Source organism: Macaca mulatta, chromosome 12 (assembly GCF_049350105.2).
Source record: "Macaca mulatta isolate MMU2019108-1 chromosome 12, T2T-MMU8v2.0, whole genome shotgun sequence".
NCBI classification, from domain to species: domain Eukaryota; kingdom Metazoa; phylum Chordata; class Mammalia; order Primates; family Cercopithecidae; genus Macaca; species Macaca mulatta.
In genome coordinates this window covers 79119468-79142998 of record NC_133417.1, presented here as the reverse complement: position 1 = coordinate 79142998, position 23531 = coordinate 79119468, and the positions used below count along the sequence as shown (strand labels likewise).

Here is a 23531-nt window from a genome sequence, read left to right as displayed (position 1 = left end):
GTACAAAAGAGTTTCCCATTTATTCATGTATTTGATTATAATTTATGTATATCAGTATAGATTCTTATTCTTTGGGTTATAATCCATTACTGTTGTTATTTTGGTGATTAGGAGCCTTTATGTTCACTTATATTCCTTTTGACACGTCCTCTTTATTTTTTGAGTGCTTTCTACTTTCTGACACCACAGTACATTTCAGTTATATACAACATATTTTATATTTCAGTACAATATGTTATTTGTACTCTGTCTGCTTCAGCCTTAGGATACATAAATTTTTATTTAGAAATATGATTTTATTTCTCTTAGGTATATATTTAGGAGTAGAATTTCTGGGTCATATGTGACTGTGTATTTAACTATTGAGGACTGCCAAACTGTTTTCCAAAGTGGCTGCACCATTTTATATGCGCACAAGCATTGTATATGGGTTCCAATATTCCACATCCTTGTCAACACTTGTTGTTATCTTTTTGATTATAGCCAAGTTGTGAAGTTTTTGATTGTTTTTTCTGTTTTTTTTTTGTTTTTGTTTTTTGTTTTTTGACAGAGTCTCACTCTGTTGCCCAGGCTGGAGTTCTGTGGCACAGTCTTGGCTCACTGCAGCCTCCACCTCCCGGGTTCAAGTGATTCTCCTGTCTCAGCCTCCTGAGTAACTGGGATTATAGGCGTGTACCACCACCGGGTAATTTTTGTATTTTTAGTAGAGCCAGGGTTTCACCATGTTGACCAGACTGGTCTCAAACTCCTGACCTCAGGTGATCCACCTGCCTCAGCCTCCCAAAGTGCTGGGATTACAGGCATGAGCCACTGGGCCTGGCTAATTGGTGTTTTCTTGATGGCTAAGAATATTGACATCTTTTCATGTGCTTATGACTTCTTCATTTTGAAAGATATTTTCACTGGGTAGAATTCTAGGTTAACAGTTATTCTTCTAGCACTTTGAAGATAATCTTCTACTTTATTCTCTTTCTGGGATGCCTATTACAGACAAGTGCTGCATAATGATGTTGGTCAATGACTGACTGCATATATGATGGAGGTCCCATAAGATTATAATGGAGGTGAAAATTTTCTACTACCTGGTGATATTGTAGTGCAAGGCATTACTCACATTTGCAATGATGCTAGTGTAAACAAGCCTGTGCTGCCAGTCATATAAAAGTATAGCATATACAATTATGTACAGTGTATAATACTTGATAATAAACGACTGTGTTACTGGCTTATGTACTTACTATAGTTAATTTTTGTTTGTCTGTTTTTTGAGACAGAGTCTTGCTCTGTTGCCCAGGCTGGAGTGCAGTGGCCTAACCATAGCTTACTGTAGCCTAGAGCTCCTGGGCTCAAGCAATCCTCCTGCCTCAGCCACCTGAGTATAGCTGGGACTACATGCACACCCCGTCCCACCTGGGTAATTAAAAAAATATATACATGTGGATTTTATGTTAAATGGGGACTTCTTGTGTTGCCTAGGCTGGTCTTGAACTCCTGGCTTCAAGTGATCTTTTTGCCTCAGCCTCTTTGTGCTGGGATTACAGGCATGAGCCTCCATGCCCAGCCTATACTGTAATTTTTATTGTTACTTTAGAGTGTACTCTTTCTACTTACAAAAAATGAAGTAACTGTAAAACAGCCTTAGGCAGTTCCTTCAGGAGGTATTCCAAAAGGAGGCATTATTATCAAAGGAGATGACAGCTCCACGTGTGTTATTGCCCCTAAAAACCTTCCTGTGGGACAAAATGTGTAGGTGGAAGACAGTGATATTGATGATCTGACTCTGTGTAGGCCTAGGTTAATGTATATGTTTATGTCTTGGTTTTTAACAAAAAAGTTTAAAAAAAGCACACATTTGAAAGATATAAAAAAGCATATGGAATAAGGATATAAAGAAAAATATTTTTGTACAGCTATACAGTAATTTGTATTTTAAGCTAAGTGTTATTACAAAAGAGTCAATAAGTTAAAATTAAAGTTTATAAAGTAGAAAGTAATGGTAAGCTAAGGCTAAGTTATTGAAGAAAAATACCAAAAAATAATTTTAGTGTATCCTGAATGTACAGTGTTCATAAAGTCTACAGTAGCGTACAGTAATGTTCTAGGCCCTCACATTCACTCACCATCACTCATTGACTCACCCAGAGCACCTTCCAGGCCTGCAAGCTCCGCTCATGGTAAGCATCCTGTATCACTTTTATACTGTATTTTCACTGTACCTTTTCTACGTTTAGATATACAATACCTGCCATTGTGTTACATTTGTCTCCAGTGTTCAGTACAGTAACATGCTGTACAGGTTTAGCCTAGAAGCAATAGGCTATACCATATAGCCCAGGTGTGTAGTAGGCTGTACCATCTAGGTTTGTGTAAATATACTCTATAATGTTCACACAATGATGAAATTGCCTAAGGACCCATTTCTCAGAATGTATCTCCACCATTAAGCGATGCCTGACTGTAAATGCATGTTCTTCCCTAGATAGTATCCTGCAGAAGCTCTGGTTATTTCCTTCTCCGGTCTTTTTCTCTCTTGTGCTTCATTTGGATACTTTTATTGCTGTCTTCAAGGTCTTTTCTTTGCAGTGTCCAATCTGCAAAGTTTTTCCTTAAGAAAAATTTTAAAAGATTTGTAACATTTATTTTAAGGTCCTTTTATTCTACTTCATCTCTCAAACTGAGTATGTTTATATTTACTGACTTTTATCCTGATTTTGGTGTATATTTTTCTGCTTTTTTGCATGTCTTATAATTTTTAATGGTTTCCATACAGTGTGGATTTTATGTTAAATGCTAAATATTGTTGTTTTCCTTTAAAGAGTATTTGACCTCGGTATGGCATTTAGTTAATTATGTATCAGATTAATTGTTTTGAGGCTTCTTATGATGGATTAATACGATTTTGTGCTCTGGTGCTACTTAATCCCTAGTACTAAGACGTGACCCTTTTGAGGACTCTATCCAAATTCCCTTGTATTACAGGATCTCTCCAGTCTGGCTCATAGGAATGTGAACTGTTCCAATCTCTGTGTGAGCCCTGAGAATTGTTCATCCTAGTCTGTTTGGGTGATCCTTTCCCTGGACTTGTAGCGATTGAATTTACTCATGCGCAAATCATTACTTAGCTGTGTTCTTGAGGGGACCCTCTGCAGCTCTTCAGAGTGCTTTCTCTGTGCAGCTCCCACCTTTCTAGTATACTCTCCCATAAATTCTAGCTGCCTTGGCCTCCTAACTCTCATCTTAGTCTCTTCAACTTGGTGTGACTGCTGGGTTCTGTTGGTTTCCCCTCTTGGAATGGTGACTTTGAAAGCATCAGTAGGCAGTAAGCTGGACCAGTCGCAGAGCTTAGTTTATTTGTTATTTTTCTCTCAGGGAACACAGTCCTGTGATGCATATTGTCCTTTGTGTGAAAACTGTTATTTCATAGATTTCATCTGGTTTTCTAGCTCTTTATAGCAGGAGGGCAGTTCTTGTAGCAGAGGGGAAGCAAAACTCCCCAATACCATTTTAAATGAATTTATTTATTTATTTATTTATTTATTTATTTATTTTTGAGACGGAGTCTCGCTCTGTCGCCCAGGCTGGAGTGCAGTGGCGCAATCTCGGCTCACTGCAAGCTCCGCCTCCCGGGTTCACGCCATTCTCCTGCCTCAGCCTCCCGAGTAGCTGGGACTACAGGCGCCCGCCCCTGCGCCCGGCTCATTTTTTCTATTTTTAGTAGAGACGGGGTTTCACCATGGTCTCGATCTCCTGACCTTGTGATCCGCCCACCTCGGCCTCCCAAAGTGCTGGGATTACAGGCGTGAGCCACCACGCCCGGCCTTTAAATGAATTTAAATCTTATTGTCTACTTGTCAACATTCCAGAATGCCTGTTCTTTCATAGAAATTTATGATTTGGGAATTATTTACTTTCTCTTTTTAATATGTTCTGAATGATCTTTTTGAATAACAGATCTGTTTTTCTACTCATTCTTTCCTAGTATTCAGCAGTGATTGTGTGCCTTAGAGGTACTTCGTAGATTAATGGGTTTTAAGTTTTAATTTTTTTTTCCTCCAAGACAAAGTCTCGCTCTGTTGCCCAGGCTGGAGTGCAGTGGTGCGATCTCCACTCCCTGCAACCTCCGCCTCCTGGGTTCAAGCAATTCTCCTGCCTCAGCCTCCCAGGTAGCTGCGATTACAGGCATGCGCCACCATGCCTGGCTAATTTTTGTATTTTTAGTAGAGATGGGCTTTCATCATACTGACCAGGTTGGTCTCAAACTCCTGACCTCAAGTGATCTGCCCACCTCTGCCTCCCAAAGTGCTGGGATTACAGGCTTGAGCTACCATGCCCCGCCTAATTTTAAAATTTTAAATGAGTTTCTTTTTCAGAATTCTAGTCTGTATTGCTGTATCACCACATAATTTCAAATAATTTTTTTTTTTTTTTTTTTTTTGCTCCTTAAGGTACAGTTGAGGGCTGGGCATGGTGGCTCACACCCATAATCCCAGCACTTTAAGAGGCTGAAGTTGGCGGATTGCTTCAGTTTAGGAGACCAAGATCAACCCGTGCAACAGGGTGAAACCCTGTCTCTGCAAAAAATACAGATATTAGCCAGGGGTGGTGGTATGCACGTGTAGTCCCAGCTACTTAAGAGGCTGAAGCGGGAGGATCTCTTGATCCTGGGAGGTCGAGGCTGCAGTGAGCCATATTTATGCCACTGCACTCCAGCCTGGGCAATAAAGTGAGACCCTATCTCCAAAAAATAAGAAAGTTAAAAAAGAAATTACAGTTGACCCTTGAATTAGGAGCACTGACCCCTGGCCCAGTCAAAGATTTGTGTGTAATTTTTGATTCCTCCAAAACTTAACTAATAACCTACTATTGACTGGGAAGCCTTACCAATAACATAAACAGTTGATTAAGCTATATTTTGCATATTATTCTATACCGTATTCTTACAATAAACTAAGCTAGAGAAAATAATGTTATTAAGAAAATCATAAGGAAGAGAAAATGTAGCTACTATTCACTCAGTGGAAGTGAATCATCATAAAGGTCTTTGTTGTCTTCATGTTGAGTGGGTTGAGGAGGAGAAGGAGGTGGAGGGTTTGGTCTTTCTGTCTCAGGTGGCAGAGGCAGAAGATAGAGAGGAAGTGGAAGGAGAGGAAGGAGGGGCAGGCACACTCATTGTACATTTTATTGAAAATAATCTGTGAACACATGCACTTTGAACATACATTTCAAACCAGTGTTGTTCAAGGGTTAACTGTATTTGCTTTTTTACTATTAACTAAACCTCAGACTTTATTTGGATTTCACCAGTATTCCCACTGATGTCCTTTGTCTTTGAATACCATGTTGCGTTTTAGTCTTCATGTCTCCTGTCTCCTCCAATCTTTGACAGTTTCTGAATGTTTTATTTTTCATGACCTTTAAAGATTTATTTTTGAAGAGTACTGGTTAGGTATTTTATATAATATTTATCCATTTGAGTTTGATACTTTTTAAAGAAATTATGATAATAAACATATAATATATGGCCATGTGCAGTGGCTCACGCCTGTAATCCTAGCACTTTGGGAGGCTGAGGCAGGAGGATCACTTGAGTTCAGGAGTTTAAGACCAACCTGGCCAACATGGCAAAACCCTGTCTCTTCTAAAAGTACAAAAAATTAGCTGGCCATGGTGTCATGCACCTGTAGTCCCAGCTACTCTGGAGGCTGAGGCATGAGAATCTCTTGAACCCAGGAGATGGAGGTTGCAGTAAGCCAAGATTGTGGCACTGCATTCCAGCCGGGTGACAGAGTGAGATTCTGTCGCAAAATAAAAAATGTGATATATTATACAATTTACCATCTTCATCGTTTTTAAATGTGCAGTTCAATTGTGTTAACTATAATCATTGTTGTATAACAGATCTCTAGAACTTTTTCATCTTGCATATCTGAAACTCTGTACCCATTGAACAACTTCCCATTTTTCTTTCCCCCCAGCCCCTGGAAACCACCATTCTACTTTCTGTTTCCATGATTTTGACTACTCTAGATATCTCATATAAGTAGAATATATGAGTATATGAATATAAGTAGAATCATAAAGTGTTTGTACTTTTGCGACTGGCTTACTTTACTCAGCATAGTGTCCTTAAAGTTTATTCACGTTGTAGCATGTGACAGGATTTCCTTCTTTTTAAGGGCTGAGTAATATTCTATCATATGTAGATAACATTTTCTTTATCCATTCATCTGTTTATGGACATTTGGCTCTACCTCTTGGCTATTATGAAAAATGCATCAATGAATATGGGTTTGCAAATATCTCTTTGAGATCCTGCTTTCAACTCTTCTGGATATATACCCAGAAGTGAGATTGCTGAATCATATGGTAATTCTATTTTTACCTTTTAGAGGAACCTCAAACTGTTTTCCACAGTGTCTGTACCACTTTACATTCCTACCAGCAGTGCACAGAGTTCTAATTTCTCTGTACTCTTGCCAACACTTGTTATTTTTTTTTTGATAGTAGCCATCCTAATAATTGTAAGGTTATATCTCATTGTGGTTTTGATTTGCATTTTTCTAGTGATTAGTGGTTGAGCATCTTTTCATATTTTTTTAGCCATTTGTGTCTCTTCTTTGGAGAAATAATCTGTTGAGAATAGACATTTCTCTAGGTGTGATCATTGCTGCTGAAGTGTTGCTATTTTTAGACCTCTGATGGAGTTAGAAAATATGTAATTATACTCACCCATGTATACATGGATTATTATTTATTTCTGTCATCTTATGTATTTGTGTATCTATCAGATAGATGCTTTTAACAGTTTAGTTATATCTAAATTGAAAACATTTTGCAAGGACTTTCTAATTCTTTTCCCATGTTTTGAATGGATATTATATATACATGGTTAATTCAGAATGCTGTGGGAATTTGCACTGGTATCCCTACTTCCCATTACATGCTGCAATTTTGTGTAAAGTTTTACATAAAACATCTATTCTGTCAGGTTTACTTAATAGATTAAAATAGTAATTTCCAAAATAAAGTATTTAGGTCCTAAGTCTAGGGGGCATACACTTAGTCTAGTCACTGTTTTTTTTTTTTTTTTTTTTTAATACTATCATTGCTGAAATAAGTTATGTAAACCCATTCTTGCATGAGAGAAATTCCTACAACTTTGAATCTTTCTCCTACTTTTAAGCTTTAATATTAACCTCAAGGGATCTAAGTGTGTGTGTGTGTGTGTGTGTGTGTGTGTGTGTGTGTGTTTAAAAAGTTCTCATTTTACAAAAAGCATATGGGCTTTAATACTTCAGGCATAGGCCAAAACTTTCAGATTCTTTGCTTTCGCAAGGCTTTTCTTAATAGATTTGAATAGATCAAAATGTCTTATGTTGACACTGAAGCCTATAGTAATGATCCTTAGAAATTTCTTTTTCCTTCTTCCTTATTTCTTTTTACTTTTTTATACCTACAAAGTTGTTAGAAGCTACAGATGACTTGGGTTTCATGAAATTTAAAATTCATCTAAAATGAGACAGTCTGTGAAAATGGACGTTTGTCTTCTAAGTTTAGTTTGAATGCATGTAAGAATTTTTTCTGCCTAAGGAATTTTCTTTTGCTATGTTTTACCATATAATATGCTTTAGGGGATACATTTTTTTAAACAATCACAAAACATATCTTATTTTCTTATTTTGTCCAGGTAGACAATATAAAATATAAATAGTAATAGCCATACATTTGAAAAAACTTCTGTAAACAACCTATGGCCTTTTCAGAATTGCAATTGACTGTGGTAATAGCAATGAGCGGTTTTTAAACTACACTATACAAAAATGCAATAGCATTTTGTCTTCATAATGTTAGGCCCAAGTGTCCTATAAATGTTTAAATTACTGTATTTAAATTTTGTCTCACATACTTTTATTACAACATTATTCTGTAATATTTCCATTGTAGTTATACAATATTTTCATTACATTTTAGATAAATAAGGATTCCTGGACTGTCCTGGCAACTTAACTATCACTCTTTATTTTAAATTTTTTCGTGGTGAGGGGAAGAAGGTATGGAGAGTGGGCCAGTCTGTGTTACCAGTGACTGGAGTAGGCTTTTGTAGTTTTCCCTGGAGGAAAATATCCCCAGCGGGAAAACTGGTGGTGTGCCTGAGGTTCTCCAAGTCTCCTCCAAATGTTTTGCTGGCTTCTTTCTCCATCAGCATCAGCTTTCTATGGGTATAAAGTCTGGATCCTTGCATCCTTCTTTTGCCCAGAATGGGCACAGGTCCCCAGGGTAAAAGTGGCTGTGGAGGTCAAGTGTCTCCTTCCAAATTTTTTGTTTTCATTTTCAGAATCCCAGACCCTTCAAACGGATGACTTCTGTATCCTGCATTTTAGATGGTTTTTCTAGTTCTGGGTGGGATTGTTAGTCTGCTGTTAACTTTTACATCTCATCCAGAAGAAGTTTCCCACTTAATTCCAGCCCCCAGATGACCTGTTGAAGAAATCTGGTTTTTAGGCTTATAAAATTTGCCAGAGTCTGGATTTTATTGATTTTATCTCTGTGGTATCATTTAATATATTCTTCTGTCCTCTATATTTCCTGTAAATTAGCAGTAACATGTAAAGTGTTGGTCAGATTAAGATGACAGATGATGTATATACTTCTTTCGGGAGGTACTATTTTTTTCTCCTCTTTTTGCAACACTAACTGTCATTGGAAATTATTACCAAGATCCATTAATTTGTTGGGGTTGCAGAATGATGCTCTTCTAAGTTTTTATTCTTTCCTCATTTATTGGCTGGAATATGTCTATAAAATAATTTTCTTTTCATAACTACTGGTTATTTTGAAAGCACAATTTGTATAGGTAAGACATGGTAACTACTTTAACAGTCTTCAAAGAATTAATTACCTAGCATTCTTAAAAGATGGCCAGTGAGAGTTTAAAATTTTGTTTTAGATTTTACTCTATATGATATATGACACCATATTCTCTTATTTTATATGATATTTGGTACCATATTCTCATATTTTATTTTTATTTTTAAAATTTTATTTCTTTTTTCATATTTTTAAGACATGAATGATAAAGTATTATCACATTTTTTAAAAAACATGGCTGATGTTAACATGAGTGGGCTTTCTCTGAGCTCTGCTTACTTGATGGCAGTCAAATGATTGGAAAAGTAGTGACTAGTTTATTTCATATTAATAGATATTATATTTTCTTGATTTAAGTCATGCCTTGAATAAAATTAACATTTTGATTTTCATAATTCACAATTCTAGACTTACCAGTAATCCTTGTATACTAATGATTAGAAGGCAGTTCTGAGTAACAACCTCCCATTTCCTATCAGATACTAGACATTTAGCATCTCTTTCCCAATTCAGAGTTTTTGGAGAGTCATTGACTTGACTAGAGACATGCCTTGTACATTTCATGCTAGAGAAGGTTATGTTAGGTATAGATGAAGTGATGCTGGTACGATCAGGTATATTATGGAAAAAAATAGATTTTGTAGTATGACATGAAACTCACAACAAAGATTCTTTGAGAACATGCTTTTCAAGTTTCAAATAGACTGTGATAGGGACATAACCTAATTATGTCATGAGCTGCCGCTATACTGTTGTAAATTTCATTGACTTCTGTTAGTAAAAAATGTGTTGTTCCTTTTTCCCTCTCTTTGTAGATTGGTTTTATATTCCTCATGGATCTTATTTGAGCATTGAAATTAGAGTGAGATAAAGTTTTCTTGGTGTTAACCTAAGAATTGATTGAAATTGCTTTTGTTCGTTTTAGGAAATCTACTTTCTTCAATGTATTAACCAATAGTCAGGCTTCAGCAGAAAACTTCCCATTCTGCACTATTGATCCTAATGAGAGCAGAGTACCTGTGCCAGATGAAAGGTTTGACTTTCTTTGCCAATACCACAAACCAGCAAGGTAAGAGATATTTTATGCTATTTATTTGGTGGCTTTGTGTAGACTGGGCAGATATGTATGTGATACGTTTAAAGTCATATGGAAGAATTTTTCTTTTAAAATTAATGTAGCATTATTGTTTTGGATGAGTATAAAAGTAATGCAGAGGGCTGGGCCTGGTGGCTCACGCCTATAATCTCAGCACTTTGGGAGGCCCAGGAGGGCAGATCATGAGGTCAGGAGTTTGAGACCAGCCTGGCTAACACACTACTCTCTACTAAAAATACAAAAAATTAGCCAGGCGGGGTGGCAGGCGCCTGTAATCCCAGCTACTCGGAAGGCTGAGGCAGGAGAATTGCTTGAACCCAGGAGGTGGAGGTTGCAGTGAGCCGAGTTACGCCATTGCACTTCAGCCTGGGCAACAGAGCAAGACTCCGTCTCAAAAAGAAAAAAAGTAATGCAGAGTATGGAGAAGGGTGTAGAAGGGTATACCCAGTTGTTAACATTGCAATTTTTTTTTCTGGGGAGTATGAAATAGAGGGAGTAATTAGTCTGTATTATGTGATCTCATTCATGTAAAACTATATGTGTTTGCTTATATGCATAAAAAATGTATGAACATAGGCTGATGATTGTCTCTGGGTAGTGGAATTTTTACGTGATTTTTACTTTATTCTTATATTCCTCTATGTTTGAATTTTTTTACAATAAGCGTGTATTATATCTTCAATTAAAAAATAAGTAAAACTTTTATTAGGAAAAGATGAGATAGTTTAAGTTCATTGTCGGAAGTTCAGACATTAGGGAAATGTATAATGAGAGGAGTGAAAACCACCTCTACTTCCTCTACCTTGATAAAACAGTTGTAAATACTTTGGGGATATATCCTTCCATAATTTCCTGACTGTGTGCACACTTCCTTACAGAAATAGAATACTTGTTTTACTTGGGATATTATTAATATCTTTCTGGATTAAGCAATACAGACTTAAGTAATAATTTCTAATATAATACTTATATTTATTGCTATATTATATGAATATAGCACAGTTTACCATTTGCTTATTATTGATAATTTAGTTTGTTTTTAACTTTTTACTATTTTTAATGTCCTGATAAATCCCAAGTTTCTGTCTCGTGTCCTGAACTCTGCAGAACTCCAGATTTCTTCTATCTCTGACTGCCTCCTTGATATTGACAATTGGAGGTCTGAATAGGTGCCTTAGACTTGACATGTCCAAAATGACCTCTTGATTTCACCTTCTTGCACCAAATTCTTCTTCAAGACTGCCATAACTCAATAAATAGCACTGTCATTTCCTCAGTTGCTTAAATCAGTGCCCACCATTTATCTTTGATTCTTCTCTCCCCTCAGCCCGTATCCAGTCTATCAGCGATTTTGTGAGTTCTAACTACAAAGTATATACTGAACTCATTCACTTTTCTCACTTTCACTTACTAGTTGTAGCATCCATTGATTTTTTTGATGAATTAATTTTTACTACGGATATTCTCACATGGTGATTTTGTAATTCTATCATTCCTCCTTCATTTGTTAATATTGTACTGTAAGGAAAAGCTTTCTTCATCTGTTCATTCATGTATTTATTCAGATGAGTGTTATTTTATTGGTTTTAATCTGTCACAAACATTGATTTGATGCTCAAATTATATCTCTCAGATTGGCTCCTTAGGCTGACTTCAGTGTCCTTTCTAAAACCTTTTTATTTTTAAATGATTTTAAATTTATATAAAAGCTGCCAAAGTACACAAGTGCTTATATACCCTTTCATACCCAGATTCTTTGAACCTTTGAGAGTAAGTTACAGACATAATGCCATATTATATTTCAGTTCTTTAGTTTGTATTTACTAAATACAAAGACATCCTCCCACACAACCATAGTAAACCATCAAAATCAGGGTAGTTTACTACGAGATTAACACTGATCCCATATTACCATCTAATTCATAGACTTTATTTAGATTTTTTCAGTTGTTCCAATTATATGCTTTGTTGCATCTAAACCAGGATCATGTGTTTGTTCAGTTGTTTTATCTCATTTTTTCCTTTCTTTCCTTTCTAAAATAGAGATGGGGTCTTGCTATGTTGCCCCAGGGTGGTCTTGAACTGTTGGCCTCAGGCATTCCTCCTGCCTCATCCTCCCAAAATGGTGGGATTACAGGCATGAGGTACTGTGCCTGGCCTTTCTTTTCTTTTCTTTTCTTTTCTTTCTTTCTTTCTTTCTTTCTTTCTTTCTTTCTTTCTTTCTTTCTTTCTTTCTTTCTTTCTTTCTTTCTTTCTTTCTTTCTTTTTCAAGACAGAATCTTGCTGTGTTGTCCAGGCTGCAGTGCAGTGGTGTGATCATACCTCACTGTAGCCTCCAACTCCTGGGCACAATCAAATGATTCTCTCACCTCAGCCTCCTGAGTAGCTGGGACTACAGGCACATGCCACTGTGCCTGGCTAATTTTTAAATTTTTTGTAGAGATGGGGTCTTGCCATGTTGCCTAGGCTGGTTTGAACTCCTGGGCTCAAGTAATCCTCCTGTCTTGGCCTCCCAAAGTTGTGCCCAGACCCACCAGCCTGTTTCTATTGAAGAACATTAATAAATGGTTTTGGTAGTCTGTGTTCATTACAGTATAGCGATTAAAAAGATTTTAAACATCATTTTAGTCTCAAGAGTTCTAAAGTAGTATTTCATTCTAGAAGTATTTTGTTCAAGTAGTCGTGAAATCATTGGTGTAATACATCAGAATTCCTTGACTTAAATCTCAAGTTTTAATTTTTTGAGATATTATATTTATAGTTTAAACCTTATCCTAGCCATAAATCACAAACCAGAATTGAGAAGCTCATTTTCAATAGAAAATAGAATCTCAGAGCTGAATATCTTCCTGTCTAGTTTTCTCATGAAAAGAAACTTGAAGCCTAGAAAGATGAAATAATTTGTTCATGGTCACACTTATAGTTATGTCAACCAGAAATAGAACTCAAGGCTTCTCACTTCAAATTTCATGCCATTCTACCCATATGCATGCTACTTACTGTACTTCTGCATTAGTCCATTTTGTATTGCTGTGAAGGGTTACCTGAGGCTGGGTAATTTATAAAGAAAATGGGTTTACTTGGCTCGTGGTTGTGCAGGTCATACAAGCATAGCACCAGCATCTGGCTTCTGGCGAGGCCTCAGAAAGTGTTTTTTTTTTTTGTTTTTTTTTTTTTTGAGAAGGAGTTTCGCTCTTGTTGCTGAGGCTGGAGTGCAATGGCGTGATCTCAGCTCACTGCAACCTCCACCTCCCGGGTTCAAGCAATTCTCCTGCCTGAACCTCCCAAGTAGCTGGGATTACAGGTGTGTGCTGCCACGCCCTTCTAATTTTGTATTTTTAGTAGAGACACGGTTTCTCCATGTTGGTCAGGCTGGTCTCAAACTCTCGACCTCAGGTGATCCACCTGCATCGGCCTTCCAAAGTGCTGAGATTATAGGTGTTAGCCACTGCACCAGACAAGGAAGCTTTAACTCATGACCAGAAGATGAAAAGGGTAGTAGGTGTGTCACATGGAGACAGGGGGAGCAAGAGAGAGTGGAGAGAGGTACCAGACCCTTTTAAACAATCTGCTCTCCAGTGAACTAACAGAGCGAGAACTCACTCATTACTATGGGGAGGGCACCAAGCCATTCATGAGGGATCCACCCCTGTGACCCACACAACTCCCACCAGGCCCCACCTCCACCATTGGGCATCACATTTCAACATAAGTTTTGGAGGTGACACAACATCCAAACTATGTCAACTTCATATTTATCATATGGGTGCTTTTAGTTGTTAGAAATATCATTTAGGATGAATTTAGTTGCCCTTAACAGAGTGACTTACAGAGCTGATTTATTGAGTTAGTAACAGGTAGCACAGTGTTTAGCTCAGTGATATCATCAAAGGCCTGGCTTCTTTCCTGTCTTCAGTTTACTTTATCAACTTGATCATAAGGTTGTCTTCCCCTTGTGGTCACAGGATAGATCTGTATACTTTCTCATCCATGTTCAGAGTGAAACGGGATTGCTTCTAAAAGTTCTCCCAGAAGACTGATGAGCTTCTATTTAACAGCCTCCTACACCCCCTCCAGTAAACCTCTTCTTAAGTCTTTTCATGTCTTTTTTTTGTTTTTTAAGAGGTGGCGTCTCACCATGTTGCCCAGGCTGGACTTGAACTCTTGGGCTCAAGCCATCCTCCCTCCTGACTCAGCCTCCCAGATACTTGGGACTACAGATGTATGCCACCATGCTTGGCTTTTTAAGTTCTTTGAGGCGATTAGGGCAAGGTGAAGGTCCTAGAATTTTTTTACTTTGCCTAGGAATGAGATTAAACTGCTTAGTGAAGGCCGGAGCTACATGCCTCACTTCTAGAGTTAGGGGTAGAGCAAACTTCTCCAAAGCTCTGGGCTATGCTGGAGAGGAATGGCTATCGAAATGAAAATCAGTATAGGTACCAAGAGAGGGGGCAGTGGATGCTGGGGAGGCAGTCACTGTGTCCAACAACAAAAAAACTAACCAAATTTATGTGGTTTTAGTGGATTTGGTGGTAACAATAATCAAGTAATTTCAATCTGTAATATTTGTTTATAGAATAATTATTTTGAAAGGACTCATTTTCCATGCCAATAATAGGGAAGTCTTTTGTGGAACTTTTATGTTGTATTTTATCAGGTAGTGAAATTGACATTCTGCAAAATGCATGCTCTCGAAAATTGACAAAGGATACAAAATTACATTATATATGCCTTTGTCATATAACATTAAAAGTTGCTTTTATGTATTGATATACTTAAATCTCCATTTTGACATGGCAGACTTGTGTTAAATGTGCCTTTGTTTAGCAAAGCAAGGGTTATTTTGTATATAGCCTAATTTGGTTGCTGTTATCAACAACTAGGTTATTACTATGCTGATAACTGGTTCTCAGCATTACACACATTTTTTTTTTTTTGTCTATATAACATGTGGGTGATCAAATGCAAACCCAGACAGCCTGTGTTTGAATCCCAGTTTTGTCACTACTGGCTGAATGATCCTCAATACAATAGATTTCGTAACTCCTCTAAGGCATAATTTCCTTATCTGTAAAGTGGGCTTAATAAATAGCACCCATCTTACAGAGTTAATTTGAACTTTGAAGTGAGATAATACGTGTAAAATACTTAATTTAGTGTCTGGCACAAAGTTAGTTGGCTCATTTTATGATGATTACCTCGGCATACTCTAAACATTCTTCACCGCTTTTGAGTGTGTGTGCATGTGCCAATAGAACGTTACAGTAAATTTAATGATAAGTGTTTTAATTTCAGAAACATGATAAATACATTTATACTGTTTTAGTTTTCTCCCTCATTATCCTAGGTAAGAAAGTCCTAATGTATTACAAGGCCATTTCTAATTTTTTTTGAGGGGGTGGATATTCATTTATCAAATCATTATTGTTCCATTGTTCTAGAAAGGAAAGAATTTATGTAAAATGTTTGGGGAATTCATTTGGTTAATAGATAAGTTCTTAGTACTGTTTTATAATAAAGCCATGTTTTGTTTTTCAGCAAAATTCCTGCCTTTCTAAATGTAGTGGATATTGCTGGCCTTGTGAAAGGAGCTCACAATGGGCAGGGCCTGGGAAATGCTTTTTTATCTCATATTAGTGCCTGTGATGGCATCTTTCATCTAACACGTAAGTACAGTTGTTTATTTAATCATTGATTTCATTCAGATCAGTGTTTTCTTTCCATTAGTGCTCAAATAAAACTAGAAAAGACTAATGGAAGATTGCTTTGCTTTACCAGATGAATCTTGGGTTTGTCTGTAAATCTGTGACTTTAATGTTACTTAGTATCATCTCTGTATCTGAGGGCTTATTCCATAGCAAGTATATGCTGCGTTGAGATTATATTCGAATTGAACTTTATTCCCTGTTCTGGATTAGAGCAATCAAGAAGTGTTTCTATATGGAACTTTGTTCATTGTAAAGGCATTTTGAAATTGTCTTAAATTGTGGAACTTTTATTGCTTTTCTGTGTGTTAAGAAGGCAGAATTGTTAGAGAAGGGGATTCTGATTATTTAACAAGAGAGAAAGGCTTCTGGGTTATCTATTAGAGATGAAAAGATTAAAGAGAAACTATAGATCAGCTAGTCCTTATGGAGACAGGAATATAAAGCAAAGAGAAAAAACAGAACTGTGGCTTAGTTTGGGCTCTGTTGACCGACTGTAAAAGTGAGCCAATCACATAGTAGTTTTCTGACAAAATAGAGTTTAGGTTAAGGCTTAGGTCAAGGCTGCACTTTGTGTTAATAGTATTACAATGAGCAAATTAATAGAAACAGAAAATACAAGCTAGAGGTGAGAGGGCCAGCTGTGGTCTGGTTAAGTGCCTTTGTTACTGGTCCTCAACTAGATAACTAGAGTAATTGAAAGTGAGCTTTTAGAAAATATAGCAATTTGACTAATTTTTTGGTCATTTGAATAAAGTAATAATAAAATTGTGCTGGTACTTTTGGTGTGCCTTTTATAAAACACCATTTACCTCTGTGGTTTGCATAAGCTGTCTAGAAAAAAGATTTGTTTGCCTAGTATTAGGTTGATGCAAAAGTAATTGCAGTTTTGCCAATGTAATGCCCAAAACTGCAGTTACTTTTGTACCAACCTGATAATTCATTTGTATTGTATTTTACAAAACCCCATGACAAACAATTTGAGAAGCATTGATCTAGGTAGTTTAAATTTGCGTAAAGGTATGGTGAGACCTCTGGGAAGTCTAGACAAAGAATGAGGCTGTGATGGGGAAGTGATCCAGTCTTGTAGAAAAGTTTTAACTAAAGCCTGTATATTGGCAGAACCTCTGTTTTCCTGACTGGTTTTCTTCTGGTTTTGGTGACTGATGTGAGGATTTCAAAGAGAAGCTGGAGTGAACTGTGACTCCTGGATTTCTGGAGTAGGTCAGTTGAATGAATTGTGATACTGTTCATTGAGACATTAAACACAGAAAAAGCAGCAAGTATTGAGAGAGATGATGATGAGTTCAGTTTGGGGCAATTTAAAAAATTTTGTCGTTGAGACATCCTGATAGGTGTCTGTCAGAAACTAGAATTGATAGAACACACGTGACAGAAGGATCAGGGCAAGAGAACTGAAGATTTGGGTATGAGAGAGTGAGTTGATGGGTAGAAAAGAACTTAAAATACAGAGTGGGAGTGAAAATAGGAGAGGACTGAAAAATGGAAGGCTTATGGATCTGATTCCCTGATAAGGGTTTATAACAGGTAGGTTGAGTGTAAGGGTGTCATGTGGTTAGGGAGGGATATTTGACTTAAAATTATCCAAGCCGGAGCAATTTAGGATGATGGTAAGGTCCTGATGTTGTTGGTAGTAAAAATGTCTCTGGTTTTGTTGTTTCTTACATAATATTCATTTGATGTGTTTTTCTAACCCTTGGGGGGAAAATGAATTTGGTGAGGAGCATACATACTATACTGTATTTAAGTCAGGCCAAATATACTATCATTCAGGAAGGAAAGAAAATCCAATTAAACTAGATACTATGCTCTTTTAGAGTGATTGATCTCAGAATGTGAAAGTGTCAAAATATGCATCTTAGAATTGATGAAATACAGTGTATATATTATTGTATAGTACATAGAACACTGAATGGTACATTTATAATCAGAACAAAAAAAAATCCTTAGATTTATAGTCAGAAAAAAAGACTTGTAGAGATTAGAAAGATTAGGGATTACTTTGAGGCTATGAAAATTGATAATTCTTTAATTTCAACTGTCAGATATATGTTAGTGTTTAGAGTACTTTTCAGCTTTTTTCTATTAGAACATCCGAAAGTTCGGGAACAGAAAAAATTGTTAATGAGAAGTTTTAGTTTATCACTGAATTTTAATTTATTAATGTCATGTTTATCTCCATTAATTTGATTAATTTTTAAAAATTAACTTTTCCCTCACCTTGTTAATTTCCCTGGGTTATTAGAAATATGTAAAATATATACATTGTTTCAAACACATATACTTGTTTAAAATGCAAATACTCATCTTGATGGATTTGCTTTGGCTTTAAATCTTTAGATCACTCTATCTTATTCATTTGACCCATTTGACTCTTATAAGTGTAGTAGGTGCTGAGGGATGTATTGGTGAGTAAAAACAGACATGACCGTTTTTCTCGTGAGCTTATCCAGTGGAGGATATAGACATTGAATAAAATGGTCACATAAATATTAGATGTCTTTCCAGTTGTGTACAAGGAGAAAGGAATATGTATGTGAGTATGCAGTGTTACCTTGAGGAGGTGACAGTTATGCTGAGAGGTAAAAGCTGAATGGGAGCGAAGCTGGCAAAAGGAGGAAAGGAAAGATTAATTATTCAGAGTAAATGGTTTGTTTCAAGGCCCTATGGTGGAAAGGAGCCTGCTGCCTTAAGAACTGCCATGGTGGATAGAATGAATGATGAGGAGTAGGAGCGGTGGAAAAGAGCCCAGGTATATAGTTAGGGATGTCATTAAGTTCACCATATTAAAGATATCCATCTGAAATGGCTTAAATATAAAGAATTTTATTTATTTATTTATTTGAGACAGAGTCTTGCTCTGTCCTCCAGGCTGGAGTGCAGTGGCATCATCTCGGCTCACTGAAACCTCCACCTCCAAGGTTCAAGCAATTCTCCTGCCTCAGCCCATCCAATAGCTGGGATTACAGGGGCACACCACCATGCCAGGCTACTTTTTGTATTTTTAGTAGAGACGGGATTTCACCATGTTGGCCAGGCTGGTCCTGAACTCCTCACCTCAAGTGATATGTCCACCTTGGCCTCCCAAAGTGCTGAGATTACAGGTGTGAGCCGCTGTGCCTGGCCTAAATATAAAGGATTTTAAATGGACAATTAAGGTGGGGATGGCGGCAGATGAAATTGTTCCAGCAGCTTATTTTGCAATCACAGTATTCAGTTGAGTTGCACTTTTTTTTTCCATGAGGCATTTTATTTGTAAATATATGTATTACATCCCTAGAAAAAGAATCCCAGGATTTTCCCTCCTGTGTGTTTTCGTCTTGCTTCTTCATGGTGCATGATGCCAGCTGAGGTTGTCAGTACAATGAAACGAAACTGGCGGGATGGAAGCAGATTATTCTGCCAATTTTATAGATCTTTGAGTTGCACTCAAATCTGGGGCTGATCACTCCACACTTGTTTAGCCGGCCTGTGAGGTTCACAACAATTTTCCCAGCTCTGTGATCATCAATGATTTCAAATTCGCCAATGTAACCATACTTCATCATCACACTGAGAAACCGGACGATGACTTTGGAGCATGGCCTAATAAGCACCTGGCGTTTGTCTCTGCTTTCTACATTGTTGATGCTCTTGAGAGCATCAGCCAGGACATTCATGCGCACCATTGTGGCGGCGCGGAAAGATGGCAGAATGGGAACGGGAGGGGAGAGCGCAGGGAGTTCGAATTGCACTTTTAATGTTTTAACCAATCAAAATGGGCTGAGCACGGTGGCTCATGCCTGTAACACCAGCATTTTGGGAGACTGGGGTGGGCAGATTGCTTGAGTTCGAGACCAGTCTGGACAACATGGTGCGACTCCTGTCTACCAAAAATACAAAAAATTAGCTGGGTATGGTGGCGCGTGCCTGTGGTCTCAGCTACCCGAGGCTGGATTGGGAGGTCTGCTTGAGCTTGTGAGGCGGAAGTTGTAGTGAGCCAGCGTCGTGCCACTGCACTCTAACCTGGGTGGCAGAGTGAGACCCATCTCAAAAAAAAAAAAAAAAAAAAAAAAAGGAAAAGAAGGGAAGTAAAAATGGAGTAAGTTGCCAATAGTTTGAATTTTCATTTTGTATAAAACTATATTTCCAAGATACTGATAATGATTTCCCTAGATAATGTTTGAGCATAAACAATGTAGAATACTTTTTTTTTTTTTTTAAAGAGTCAGGGTCTTGCTGTGTTATCCGGGCTAGTCTTGAACTCCTGGACTCCAGCAGTCCTCCACCTTGGCCTGCCAAAGTGCTGGGATTACAGTCATGAGCCACCGTGCCCGGCCAGTAATGTATAAAGCTTCTTTCACACATAAAATGTATTTGCCCAGGTGTGGTGGCTCATGCCTGTAATCCTAGCACTTTGGGAGACCTACGCAGATCACTTGAGCTTAGGAGTTCAAGACTGGCCTGGGAAGCATAGGGAGACCACATCGCTGCAAAAAAAAAAAAAAAAAAAAAAAAAAAAAATTCGCTGGTCTTGGTGGCCTGTGCCTTGTAGTTCCAGTTACTTGCGAGACTGAGGCGGGAGGATCACTTGAGCTCAAGAGTTGGAGGCTGCAATGACTTGTGATTGCACCACTGCACTCCAGCCTGGATGACAGAGCAAGATCCCCTGTCTAAAAACATAAAAAAGATTAAAAGAATCTATACACATGACTTAGTTTGTTTACCCCCAAATAACATACGCTCCCACTGGGGTTTGCTGCCTAATGTAAAGGTATTTCTGATCGCTACCCCCATTAGTCATTTAGAGTTCTCGCTAAAGTTTTATTTTCAGTAGTTTTGTTGTTTGCAAAGTGTACTAATGAGGACATGCCAGATAGTAGAAATAATGAAAGATTATTTTCTTGTTTGAATATGTGCAGATCTGGAGCTACTGTAGTTTTTTAAAGTATATTTTTGAAGTTACTGTATGCTAACTCGTAACTATGGATTCAGCTATATAAACAGGAGTTTATCTTTCACTAAACAAGTGCTGCTGAGGTGAAAGTTAGGTCTTATTTTGACACTTAAAAATATAACAACTGTCAGGATTTGCATGAGGAATTACAAGAGCTCATCTTTTTATTCTGGTGTTTTTTTTTTTTATCAGAAAAGCTTTGTGAGAAATATTTTTATAGTACAAATGAATGTCTGCTTATTAAATTTAATTTGAAAACAGAATCAGAGTCTTTGCTTATTGGAGGGTCACTTATTTTTCTTTCCCTAATTTAAATCCTTGGAATACTTTTCCAAAAGAATATCGGTTCTTCAGTGATAGTAAGGAGCTGAAAAAAAAGATTCAAAGCCAGGTGCAGTGGCACATGCTGGTAATCCTAGCTACTCAGGAGGCTGAGGCCCGAGGATTGTTTGAGCCCAGTAGTTTGAGGCTGTAATGTGTTATGATTGTGCCTGTGACTAACCACTTCACTGTAGCCTGGGCAACAGAGCGAGACTTTGTTTCTTTAAAAAAAAAGAGACAATACTGATTCAAGAATGATCTAATAATCTGCTGTCTAGGTGAAACTTTACGTGTAGCTAATTGAAGATTCCCATCTTGTGTGTAAGCCCAGTTTGCCCCAAATGTGGACTAATTTTATATAGCAGGTAGATGCAGCATTAAAAAATTTTCTATACACAATAATATGGATGAATCTCAAAATAATTATGCTGAGTGGAAGAAGGCAGTCCAAAAAAAGAGCGTATACTATGATTCCATTTATATAAGATTCTAGAAAATGCATACTAATTAGAAAGCAGATCATGGTAGCCTGGGGGAGGAGCAGAGAGAGGGATTATAAAGGGCTGTGAGGAAACTCTTGAAGTGGTGGATATGCTCATAATCTTGATTGTAGTGATAGTTTCACAGGTGTATGCATATGTCAAGACATGTATACATCTGACTACACTTTTTGTACATTTTATTTTATGTCAGTTTCACCTCATTAAAGCAAAAAAAGTGGGAAAGAAAACTTTTCTTATACTTTTCCTTTTAGGGGAGCTTTGTTTGTACTCTGTTTACTTTGTTTCAGCAGTGTAAGCGTTGGAAATAATGTCATATTTTTAGATAATAATTAGCAGGTTGGTGCAGCTATTTGTATTGATTTAAAAATGAAAATAGGGCCAGGTATGGTGGCTCATACCGGTAATCCTAGCACTTTGGGAGGCTGAGGCGAGTGGATTACTAGAGATCTCGTCTCTAGAAAAAAAAATTAAAAGGAAAAATAAAACCTGATTATTTATGAGCCTTAAAATTTTGTGAAGAACTTTGGGTTTTGGTGCAATTATAGTGAAATTATTTCTCTCTCATACATCAGTCTTGGAAGTACAAAATCTTTTCAGTTACAGAATTTGTTAAACTTGTTTCCAAAATACAGTTGACCCTTGAACATACTGGGGTTAGGGGAGCTGAGCCCTGCACAGTTGAAATTCGGATATAACTTTTGTCTCCTCAAAAACGGAACTACAAGTAGCCTACTGCTGACTGGAAGCCTCACCAATAATAGAAACAGTCAATTAACACATATCTTGTATGTTATATATATTATATTCTATATTCTTAAAATAAAGTAAACTAGAGAAAAGAAAACGTTTTCAAGAAAATCGTGGCCGGGTGCGATGGTTCAGGCCTATAATGCCAGCACTTTGGGAGGCTGAGGGAGGAGAATTGCTTGAGTCTAGGAGTTTGAGACCAGCCTGGTCAACATAGGGAGATTCACATCTACAAAAGATAACATTAGCCAGCATTGTGGCATGCACCTGTAGTCTAGCTACTCAAGAGGCTGAGGCAGGAGGATTGCTTGAACCCAAGAGTTTGAGCTATGATTGTGCCATTGCACTCCAGCCTGGGTGACAGAGTGAGACCTTGTCTTTAAAAAAAAAAAAAAAAAGAGAATATACATTTACAGTACTATACTGTATTTTATTGATACTGTCATCTGTTTACAAGATGAATTGTTTATCTGAAATGGCAGTAACCCCAGGTGCAAACCTCAGTCTATGGTCCATATCAAGCAGTTCAACTTTTTCTTATATTGTCAGTGACTTTTCTCTTCTCTGCTTCTTGGGAGCATTTCCAGCATCACTAGTAGCACTTGGTATAGGTACCATAATGTTATTTTTTATTTTATTATTATTGTTTTAGAGATAGGGTTTAGCTCAGTTGCTCAGGCTAGAGTGCAGTGGTATAATCATAGCTCATTGAAGCCTGGAACTCCGGGGCTCAAGTTATCCTCCTGCCTCAGCCCCTGTAAGTAGCTAGGACTACAGATGTGCACCACCATACCCAGCTCATTTATATTTATATATATATATATATATATATATATATGTATTTTGTATTTTGTAGCGATACACACACACACACACATATATATATATATATATATATATATATATATATATATATATATGTATTTTGTATTTTGTAGCAATAGGGTCTTGCTGTGTTGCCCAGCCTGGTCTCAAACTCCTGGGCTCAAACAGTCCTCCTGCCTTTGCCTCCCAAAGTGCTGGGATTGCAGGTGTGAGCCACTTGCCCGGCTTATGTTCTTCAACATTTATAGTATTGCGACCATGATGAAAAATATTAATATGCAGGAACCTTGAGGGATCACTTTTTACAGCAATACACAATTTACTGGAGAAATGAACTGCTCACGTGGTGATTAATGTCTCACAGTGTTTTAAGATGAGGATACTCGCAACACTCAAGCGTATCCCAATAGCAACCGGAGGTGGCTGTGAAATAATTATGGTAATACAATATGGATTACAGTTAATTTTATGCAGTTACAATTTTATACTGCATTTTTAGTTTATTTACA

At 37.3% G+C, this 23531-nt stretch overlaps 1 protein-coding gene and 1 pseudogene across 2 annotated transcripts in view; one reads left to right on the top strand and one right to left on the bottom strand.

Annotated features, from left to right (window-relative positions):
- The window catches only part of OLA1 (Obg like ATPase 1), a 171089-nt gene that overhangs the window by 9004 nt on the left and 138554 nt on the right, over positions 1–23531 (top strand). For both annotated transcript variants that reach the window (XM_015110359.3, NM_001266628.2), the window contains 2 exon segments: positions 9794–9937; positions 15503–15630. Coding sequence is in view for 1 of the 2 variants with exons in the window: in NM_001266628.2 (NP_001253557.1) it covers positions 9794–9937; positions 15503–15630 (272 nt within the window). In the remaining variant the exon portion in view is untranslated.
- LOC697431 (small ribosomal subunit protein uS8 pseudogene) lies at positions 18907–19388 on the bottom strand (annotated as a pseudogene).